The 11,271-nt window shown below is 34.5% G+C and overlaps 1 protein-coding gene across 3 annotated transcripts in view; it reads right to left on the bottom strand.

Annotated features, from left to right (window-relative positions):
- Positions 1-11,271, bottom strand: part of LOC106883672 (PRKCA-binding protein) — a 28,170-nt gene that overhangs the window by 989 nt on the left and 15,910 nt on the right. For all 3 annotated transcript variants that reach the window (XM_014934773.2, XM_052967956.1, XM_014934772.2), the window contains exons 3-9: positions 9,784-9,850; positions 7,782-7,871; positions 5,243-5,359; positions 4,409-4,542; positions 3,532-3,624; positions 1,577-1,677; positions 433-527 (exon numbers count right to left, since the gene is read on the bottom strand). In XM_014934773.2, coding sequence (XP_014790259.1) covers positions 433-527; positions 1,577-1,677; positions 3,532-3,624; positions 4,409-4,542; positions 5,243-5,359; positions 7,782-7,871; positions 9,784-9,850 — 697 coding nt within the window. The remainder of the gene's footprint in view (positions 1-432; positions 528-1,576; positions 1,678-3,531; positions 3,625-4,408; positions 4,543-5,242; positions 5,360-7,781; positions 7,872-9,783; positions 9,851-11,271) is intronic.

Here is an 11,271-nt window from a genome sequence, read left to right as displayed (position 1 = left end):
TCCACTCACAAGGCTTTGGTTGGCCAGAGGCTATAGTAGAAGACACTTACTCAAGGTGCCAGGACTGAACCCAGAACCATGTGGTTGGGAAGCAAACTTCTTATCACACAGCTATGCCCACATAAATATATACACACACATTTGTGAAACACTTGCAGGTGTCAAATAGAGGATCCACCTACAATAACAAGTGGCTATATTGACAGGAACAACATACACTTATAATCATCCCTGAATGTTTGCAACCTAAACTGGTTAGATTGTGTCTTGTAAATTGGGGAATATCTGTTGCTGAAGAATATCAGCTAGAAATAAAAGCTGAATCATCCATTCAGGTTATTTAATTTCATCTTACTGTATTTGATTTTTTATGAAACAATTCAGGAGTAGAAGAATAAATTTGGAAAAAAAAATTTCTTTTAAATCACATACCATGTTTCTGATCCAATAATTCTATCTTGACCAAAACATCTGAGCGCATTTTAGCAAAACGTGTCCTAGCATCTTGGCGACATCTCAGGATCAATCTAATGATATTGAGTTAAAGGAGAAATAATAATAATAATAATAATAATAATAATAATAATAATAATAATAATAATAATAATAATAATAATAATAATAATAAAAATAATTCTTCTACTAGAAACACAAAGCCTGAAATTTGGGGTAAGGGATTAAGTCAATTACCAACAGTAGAGGTTCTACAAGGTTGCATTGCTGTCAGTGGTAAAATGTGATAATAAACTTATTGTACATAGTGCTCAAGTGCACTACAATTCATCAGAAAAAGTTAAAAGTGGGAACAGAAAGCAGCTACATAAGCCAAGTAAAGAAATACAGCATGAAACAACGTTGCTGAAAGTCATGGGTACTGCACTGTTTTTTATTTTATAAACACGTCCATGAGTGATTGAATTGAAAAAGGGGCCAAAGTTATTGTTAGAAAGATGGTGGATAATCTTGAGAGATCCTTCCAGGTAGCTGCTAGACATTGAAACTTTAGCATGTTGATGCCCAGAGGCAGTACATTCAAGATATGGTGAGTGACTAAAAGAGAGTATTAGTCGAGTTGCACGTCTCTGGTCAGCTTGTAGTAGACTGATATTCTGGACAAGATAGGGGTTCCAGACTGGAGATGCAAACTCAAAATGTGGACATACCATAACCATATATAGCTTTAAATAGATAGCTGGTGAGTAGCTGACAAAGGTGTTACTGAGTAATGCTAGGATACGTTCAGTCTTTTTGCCAATTTTAGAAATATGGCTCAGCCAACGCAGATCATTGTTGACCATAACAATATAGTGACATTTACCCAAAACTTCTTAAGGTTAGTGTCGTGGAGTGAGTTGGTAAATTCTGGAGTTTTCTTCCCATAATTCACGGTGGTGCACAGGCCTACAACCAGCTTGAGCTACCAAATGTTCTGGATTTTAGTAGTTATCTCAGGAGAAAGTTTGCATCTAATTATTGCAAGATATTTCATACAATGTTCTAATAATTCTTCTATCCACTGTCTTAAATAAGATGGAAGAATGTAAAATAGCAAGATAAAAATAAACTGAAATCTTACCTATATTCATAATTGCCAGTTTCAACTCGGTAAAGTGGTTCTTGAAGAGCAGCGTAACTGTATTCTTCATCATCCATTTCTTTCAGCTTAAGACAGTATGACTACATAAAAAATACATGTTAACCAGTCATTTTGCTAAGGTGGAAGTACAATACAGTGTTAATAAACTCTCTGAAAGTCAAGTCTACAATAAAGCTTTAATTTCCAGTTGAGGTACTTAACTTCACCTACTTCTAATACCAGAGTGCTAATGGCTACATTAAAAGAGTATTGTGTTAATGGTTACATCAATAGGGTACTGTGCTAATTGTTTCATCAATAGGGTATTATGTTAATGACTATGTCTTCAGGATACGGAGCTAATGGTTACATTAACAGGGTACTAAACAATTATCCCAGGAATATACTATTACTGACAAAGCATTGTGTCTATTAGAGAAGGATCGGCCACTCTTGTAAGTTTATTTGTCCTCCATGAAATGGCACTTCTATGATTGAAAAGGTTATGAAGCTGCCACAGACACATACATTAACATTAGTTTTTACCAGTGTTGGGACAAATGCTGCAACTCCAATGATTTAAAGAATATAAACATCATCAATCTCTATAAGAACATTAATAACTGACCGAGGCGATGACTACGGACCGAGACCTTTGGAAATGGGCTGTGCGTGAGAAGACCCGGCAAGCCAAGTAAGATCGTTGCCAGTGCCCCTGGACTGGTTCTTGTGCGGGTGGCACATGAGATGCACCATTTTGAGCGTGGCCGTTGCCAGTACCGCCTGACTGGCTCCTGTAGGATTTTCGAGCGAGATCGTTGCCAGTGCCCCTGGACTGGCTTGTGCGGGTGGCACATAAAAGACACCATTTCGAGCGTGGCCGTTTTCGTGCGGGTGACACGTAAAAGCACCCACTACACTCTCTGAGTGGTTGGCGTTAGGAAGGGCATCCAGCTGTAGAAACTCTGCCAAATCAGACTGGAGCCTGGTGTTGCCATCCGGTTTCACCAGTCCTCAGTCAAATCGTCCAACCCATGCTAGCATGGAAAGCGGACGTTAAACGATGATGATGATGATGATGATGAAGTTATAAGCCATATTTCTGTTAAGTCCTGTAGGTAGGTATTCGCATGCAAATACCTACTTACATGATCTAATCTCCTTTGTTCATCCTTGTACAAGTGATATAATCTCCTTTATTCATCAACAATACAGATATGCATAATGCTGAGTTGCGGACTTGATATTAAACAGTCTGAATTATACTGTCCGTACTGCATCTTGGCTGTTCTGATACTCTTCTGAAAGGCATTCATGATGTAAAGTGAAACACTGTAGATCAGGCATGGGAAACCCTTTTGGTATCATAGGGGAATTACAAGTACATATGAATTTACTGAGAAAAATAATTGATCTTTTCTTTTACAAATTCACAGCTATGTAACTTATATTTAATGACTATTTTGGTCTTCAGGGTAAACCAGTTTTTTATGGGTTTTTAAAGACTCTGTCAGTAAGTTGTTGCAAATTTGAATGCCGAAAACAAAAAAAAAAAAAATGCAGTTATCTTTTATTGACTACATAAACCTGCATGGGGTAATAAACACCTAATCTATGTTTGATTAACTTAGTCATTGATTTAATGAGATTTTCCAGAAACAAAAACATGATATAACTGTAAAAAAATGCACATACAGCATGTGTAAAACATCTGTGATGTAAATCCACATATCAGATCTAATTGTACTCAAACATAGAATTACTTTAATTTAGAAAATAAACAAGAGACTTACCAAATATTCAGTAGATATAACTATAAATGAGTAGATTAAACTCCAGAGACTTACCAAATATTCAGTAGATATAACTATAAATGAGTAGATTAAACTCCAGAGACTTACCAAATATTCAGTAGATATAACTATAAATGAGTAGATTAAACTCCAGAGACTTACCAAATATTCAAATTTAGAGTCTAGATACTTCTTGATTGTAAGACGAGTATCTGGTACTGCCTTGTTGAGAAAGGTGTGTAAGTCACAAATCATCTATAAAACAATAATTAATAGATATTATATGTATCAAGAAGATATATAAATATGATGAACAACAAAGTATCAATAGTACATAGCATTTTCAAACATTTTTATAATGTTACAAGAAAAGGCTACGACAGAAAACGGCTAATGAATAAAACTACAGCTACTACAAGTCACAATAATTACATAAAAATTCTTTAATCAACATTTAATGTTGGTTTAATATAAATCGCTATCTAACTACCATGTTTTAAGACTGAGCAAGTAAGTTAAAGTCAACAGTTGAATCATTACAGCATGACCCTTTACTAGTCAAGAAAATAACTAAAGAAGATAATGAAGCACATATTGAATGCAGATTAGTTGTGGACCAGATTGGTTCCATTTTATAATTAAGTACTTAATATTGAATAAGGTTAATAGTTTGGATTATGCACAAGGTTCCTGTATCATATTCATAACCATGACACTTGATTCTAAATAGCATAGTCCATTTACTTGTAAGGAGGTGTCACAAGATAGAACCAATTCACTGCTCTTATGAGTGGTATCACAAAAATTAATGAATTAGCTGGGATTAATTACATATAAGATAGGCTCTGCCAAGCTAGCTTGTTTTAATTTCATGAAGACAAATTCTTCAGCTGTAAGTCAATGATCAACAGGTCAAGATATATTAGAGAAAGCTAAAAATACTCATTCTAACAATACATGAAACATGTCAATTCTAAAACAGTTGATGTAAAATAATAAAAAAGATGAAATCTTTAAAAAATAAATCACTGCCACTTACAGGTTTGACTGTTCGTATCATTTTTATTGCAAACTTCTCCATGTCACGGTGAGCTTCACCAAATTTTGAAAATGCCTCACTGGCTCTGGGCTGAGGCTCCCTCACTCCAATGCCAACAAAGACATCTCCAAAGGCTAAAACAAGATAATTGAAATATTTAAAATATCCAAAACAAGTTTAGTTGTTATTGTTATTTAGCCCCAGGTCGCCCTTCTTTGAGCATACCCATGTCCATTCACACACTCCAACTTCCAGCCCATGGCTATACTGTCCCCTCACTCTTCCTCTCTTGCTACAACTCTTCACAGTTGGCTGATCTCATACCATCTTCACTCAAGCTCACCTGATTCCCTTGTCTCTGTTCCACTAATCACTCACTCCAGACCTTTCTCACCAGAAGGGAATTCCATCCCTATACTGTCAACTTGCACTTACTCATGAAGAATATCAACAATGTCAATCTCACTGGTCTTGGAAAGCCTGAGAAGGTTGTAGGCACAACTCTGTCTTCTTTATGATAGGCAGGAATACTTATCACTATATTATCAAGCATCAGACTGTATGTGTGCATGTGAGACAGGGTGAAGGAGTAGAGAAAAAGAAAGTAAGAAAAGAATAAATGAAGGTTATTTTCCCCTGCCTCTTCATTGTTGATCCAATTTATCAGTTTTACTGATCTATAATTCTACATCAATATACTTTAATTGTATTCTTAAATGGCAAATTATTTTATTTCTCTGCTTCATGCCTATCAATAGTACAAATATAATTAATTACCAAAATTATTTGTGTATGTTAATTTATGAGGAGGTTTGTTTTTAGATGCAAACTTACTTTTATATGACTGAGATAGTTCAAATGTTGCTTTCAATAGCCTTTTAGCATGTTCAATCAAGCCACAGTACATCTCAGCAGTTTTTTCTAGTTCTTCCAGTTTCTTAACAAGCCCATCTGCAAAACAAAATAAATTTTATCAGAAAATGTAAAAAGATGACACAAATTACACATATTCAGACTTTAAGGCTTTTCCTGATGGGCATTCCTTTATTATATCTATTCATCATCATCATCATCATCATCGTTTAACATCTGCTTTCCATGCTAGCATGGGTTGGACGATTTGACTGAGGACTGGTGAAACCGGATGGCAACACCAGGCTCGAATCCAATTTGGCAGAGTTTCTACAGCTGGATGCCCTTCCTAACATAAACCACTCAGAGAGTGTAGTGGGTGCTTTTACGTAGATAATAAATAAATATTCTTAAATAGAATGTCAATTTAGGTTAGTTCCATGGAGACTATCTATTACTTCAGAGATAATTTATAATACAGACATAAGGCCAAATATTTGGAGAAAAGGAGTTAGTCAATTAGATCAACCTCAGTACTTGACTGGTACTTTATTTTATCAACTCTAGAGTGTGACAGGCAAAGTTGACTAAGGTATGTAAAGGACTATAACTTAATAACTATAATTCAGAATGTAAAGGACTATAACTAAATACCACAAAGCATTCTGGTCATTGATTCTAGCAATCCACAGGTCAGTCCTGTTGCAGACTTTCTATTACTTCATAGACAATAAAAAAGCCAACATTCTTAGATGGTGTAGTTGCTCAGATTAGTTGTATTGTATTTTCCAGTTACTAGATATTTCATTCACTTCTCCCTCAACTCTATCCAGTATTATCTATTTGGTGTTGGCCTTTATTTTAAAAATTTGCCTTACTTACTATATTAACTCTATAGGTTGGTAAGGGCACTTTTTAGGCACCTAGATGAAATTTGACTCAGAACACAGAGAACCAGAACAAATTCCACAAAACATTTAATTTGACATCCTGATTTACAGTTTCACCAAATATTAATACTGCTCTGAACTGGTATTTTTTTTATCAACCTCAAAAGGATGAAAAGCAAAGTTGATCCAGAGGGATTTGATCTCAGAATGTAGACAGTCAGAACAAATACCATGAGGCAATCAATGCAATGCTATCAAAATTCTGCCAATTTGCCACCAACTAGATATAACATAAATATATTACAAAAGTACTCTTTATATTTCATAGAGAAAATTTTCCCTCCCAAATTGTAATGTTTTAAAAATGTGTGAAACATGTTAGTTATTGCTTAGCCCAAGCTAGCCCTAGTCCAACAGACTTATGATCAAAGGTGTTTCGACTATTCCATTTTTTCAGTGTACCTACAACTACAATCAATGTGTCCTTTTTTTTAAGGTGTGAATTGAAGTAGATTTGGCTGTTATTACTAGCAGGTCAAACAACTACATAAGGTCTCCTTTGTTAGCTCATTATGTTGTATGCAATAATAACAGATCGTAAAATGTGCAAAAGACTATTATTGAAAGATGATAATGGACATAAATTTCTTTCTTAGGTACAAGACCAATTTTTTGTGATTGAAAAGACTTCACCTGACCAAATCAAGTACTGATTTTGTCATCCATGAAGGATGAAAATCAAATTCAACCTCAGCAGGATTTGAACTCAAAACTACAATGCATTTAGTCTGCTACTCTATGATCTGAATCACCATTTCTATAAACCTAGATAATGACATTGAATACAGGTGGAGGTACCAGTTTTCTAGTGCACTGTTTCTTTGAAGTAGGTTTCATGAAAACATTCTGGTATTCTGTGAAATAAGTCTTTTAATAAAATTTAATAAAAATGTATTTTACAAAATAATAATTTGGAAAATTGTATAAGGTCTCTGAGACAAAATATTTTAGGGAACCACTGTTTTGTAGGTTTTACAAAACTGTTACATGTACAGACATGAATTGTTTACAGTTTGACTAAAATAGAGAAAGGTGTTCAATGGGAGTGCATAAAATACCTTATAATAATGATTAAAACGATGAAAATATGGTTAGTCTCATCAAAGTAACTGTTCTTTAACATTTAAACAATGATGGAGCTACACAGCATAACAGTTTTATTATCCAAAATGGACCTGGTTAAAACAATGACCATTTCAAAGTGTTAAAATACTGTCACTAGCCCTCACCTGTTTTCAGGCAACCCACAGAATACTGGAAATGAGTAACACTGCTTGTATGACAGTGATACACATTCTCAACTAACCCAGAATGTCAGGACACCGAGATACAAATGCACACACACACAAACACACACAGCTTCTTAGAGTTTTTGTTTACCAAATCCACTCCAAAACTTCGGTTGGCCCTGGACTATAGTAGAAGACACTATTCCAAGGTGCCACACAGTAGGACTTAACCATGTAGTTGGGGAGAAAACTTCTTAACCATATAACTACACCTGCACCTATTTAAATGCACATCAATAAAATTCAAACATACACAAAATACTTCAAATAAGATGAACTTACCATTGCATAAGATGGCTCGACTTAACCCTAAAGCATCTGCTGTGTTGGAGTTCATATTTTCCACAAAACGATGCTTGACCTTTTTCAATACTAGAAGACATAAAACAAAAGCAGAAAACCACATAATATGACATGAACACAAAATCATGACAGAAGAACACTTCATTAAAAAAAATATCAATTTGTTCCAAAATATTTCAAAAGTATAAATCATTAAAACATGCATTTTCTTCTTTAAAGGTTTTAAATGTATTCTACAGTGCTGACATGGTTGGATATTTCTGAAAGTACAATGTCTTATAACCTATAAGAACAATATAATTTCATCTGGTATTTTGTCACATGATTGACTAGGCCTGAAAGAGTTAATATGGTTTATTTAGGGACACAGTCTGCACTTTGGGATAGTTTCACATGTTAATAAGGAAATCTTTATATGGTTGCTCAATCTGCAAGAAATTGCAGCCAATGCTCCGCATAACACATCTACTCTCTTAAAAAAAAAACAACCACTATGTCTAGGAGGAGGATGGAATGGTCCTGGTTGGATTCCCTTTCATTAATCTGTTGGATCAGAGATGACCTAAAGCTATTCAACAACACAATTACCAATAAGGAACCTTCAATGTTATCACTTAATCTGCTGGCAGGTTAATCAAACCTTCTTCAAGTGACAGGCTGTTATCTTAGAAAAAAAGGATACATTGGTTGACATAGTCCCAGGTAAAAAACACTAAGTCTTGCTTACAACTTGATAAACTGAGACATTGAAGGTTAAATATCTTTAAAATTCATCTCAGTACAACACTGGTGATCAAAACAAAATACTAACCCTTCAGTTTATAGTGACTCTATTATCTCCCCCACTTCATGATACAATATATCACAACAATAGATCAATAAACTTGCCCTCCATTCATTATATCATATGAATGAATCTAAAATGCCAAGAAATGATCTTCTGCTCATATATATTCTATTTTATCAGAAAACAAGGAATATCAAAGCAGCATTTCTCACAGGGAAGGAGGCTGTGAACACTAAGAAAAGGGAGCAGACAAATTGCCATATTCCATAAAATCAAGACATGTTTAAACGTTTTAAACTTGTCTGACACCAAGAAAGACTTATATGGAAGCAAAATCTTTGTCTTCTCTGTAACAAAGAGAGAAGAGGCAACTATTTCACTAATTTTCTGTTGAGGTGGTGGGTACTAGTTAGTATTTGTCACTATTAAAAAATCATAGTACTAAAGTACATGTCACTAAACTTTTGTGTACTGGAAAGCCTCAATCTCCAGTTCAATTTTCCGCTTATTAAAATTCTTTTAATCTACCAGAACACATAAGAAAAGATCTGAATATTTCAGTAATACTTTTTCTCTGTTTTACATACAATTTTTCAGGTTTACAAGGATAGGACAGTTATTTGCTTCGTTGGAGCATTTGTTTCTATAAGCAAATCCATTTCCTACCATTTGTGAAGTTGAAGACAAGGTTTTTATCAGCCACACCAATTGAAGCAAACAGGTTATGTCCTTTAATCACATGTACATCACACTGGCTAAAGAAAGATTTGAACTTATGGCCATTTGGGCAGTAGTCAAGTACCTTAATCACACAATCAAAGTACCACATTACTATTATAGAATATATAAATAAGACCTTGCATACAGAATTAAAGCAGTATTAGATTAAAATTGTCATCTGCGTATCATACTAAATTATACACACCATTGAAAGTCAATGATGCTGTGAAGTTGTCTGAGATAAAAATCTCTTTGTGGACATGTATCAAAAACAATATATATATATATATCGGAGCAAGATGAATGTCATCACTGCAGATGCATTTAACCTTCTTTGAGGTTTGTCATCTGTTTAAACAAAATTTGGACCTCAATATATAGGAAACAGTAAAAAAAAGCATCGTTACTTTCTCTACAACCCAGCAAGCTTCCACAATTCCAGTGAATAGTTATAAATAAAAACACTTTACTTACCTATGTCCAATGATTTCCCTTGTTTTGGGTCAGCATGAAGTTTATTGAAATGAACTGTGACTTCTCCCTAAAAAAAAATGTTTAACAAGTCTAGTTATATTGTAGAACATATGATTGTTTACATTGGTTAAGATAATTTCCCAGGTGCATATATTCCAAGTGTGCTAGGTGTGGACTGCACACTCATTGAAAATGGCAAATTCATTATAAATATTAACCATACTCATTAATTTAAACACAAATCTTAATGGAAAACTTTTGTTATACCCATGAAATTTGGTGGCATTGGGTGTAGCAGGAAACCCAATACAACAACCACCATATGCAACTGTAATTTGCATTCAGGAATGAGAAAATAAAACCACAGGTTTCACTTTACAAGCTACAACTGCAATCAGGGAGACTTGGAAGAGACTGAATAGAGTTTATATGTCAGGAATGTAACATAAGCAAAACCAAACACAGTTAATTTTTGATTAGTCCATTTGTTTGATTTCTATGACAATAATTTATTTCATGCTAAGCTGTTTCATGACATTCATTATTAAAATTTAATAGCAAACTTGTTTATTTCATGAAAAAAACAAATCATTAAATTCCAAGTACACATGTGTATTTCAGTCTAAACTGGGTCTCCTCAGAATGTCAGCCCCTGAAATCTCTTCTCTGCTCATGTCTTTCCTGCAGTTGTCAACTTGCGGCAGTTCAAGTGGAACATTAATGATATCAACTACACCTATGAACACCAAAGCCACTGCCCCATCAGACCCAGCAAGTGTACTTTCATGTATTTAGGTAGTATATTCTACCTAGATACAAAGAAATATTAGCACTGATTTTGTAAATAATTCTACATTTTACCTGGCTGTTGAGCATGGGTCAGAGATACAAAGGAGTCCTCTCTATATTGAACTTTGTTTGTTATTAGGTTAATGACATGAAATTAGAGTTAAGCAACAATACATAAAGCTCTTCAGATGAAAGTGTTGGTGAACATCATTTGGACACAGAAGTAGGGACCAGACAAAAGGGGTAAGGAAAAAAGAGTAAAGGTGAAAGAAAGAAAATAAGGACCAGAGAAAATTACAAGGAATCAGGCAAAGGAAATAGCAAACAGATGAAGAGGGACCAATGAAAAGAAATTAAGATCAGACAAAATAAGAAGAGATTAGATAAAGTAGATGTCAGGCAAAAGAAGTAGGGAGTCAAAAAAGAAGTAGAGATCAGTCAAAATATGTAGGAATCAGTCCAAGGAATTAGGGACCAGTCAAGGAAACTAGGGAGTAACTAAAAAGCGGTTTATGTAGAGGAAGTAGAGAGCAAGCAAAGGAAGTAGGGATCAGGCAAAGAAATTAGAATCAGATAAAAGAAGTAGAGATCAGTCAAAATATGTAGGAATCAGTCCAAGAAATTAGGGACCAGTCAAGGAAACTAGGGAGTAAATAAAAAGCGGTTCATGTAGAGGAAGTAGAGAGCAAGCAAAGGAAC

Source organism: Octopus bimaculoides, chromosome 5 (genome assembly GCF_001194135.2).
Source record: "Octopus bimaculoides isolate UCB-OBI-ISO-001 chromosome 5, ASM119413v2, whole genome shotgun sequence".
Lineage (NCBI taxonomy): Eukaryota > Metazoa > Mollusca > Cephalopoda > Octopoda > Octopodidae > Octopus > Octopus bimaculoides.
This window is presented reverse-complemented; position numbering and strand designations above follow the sequence as displayed.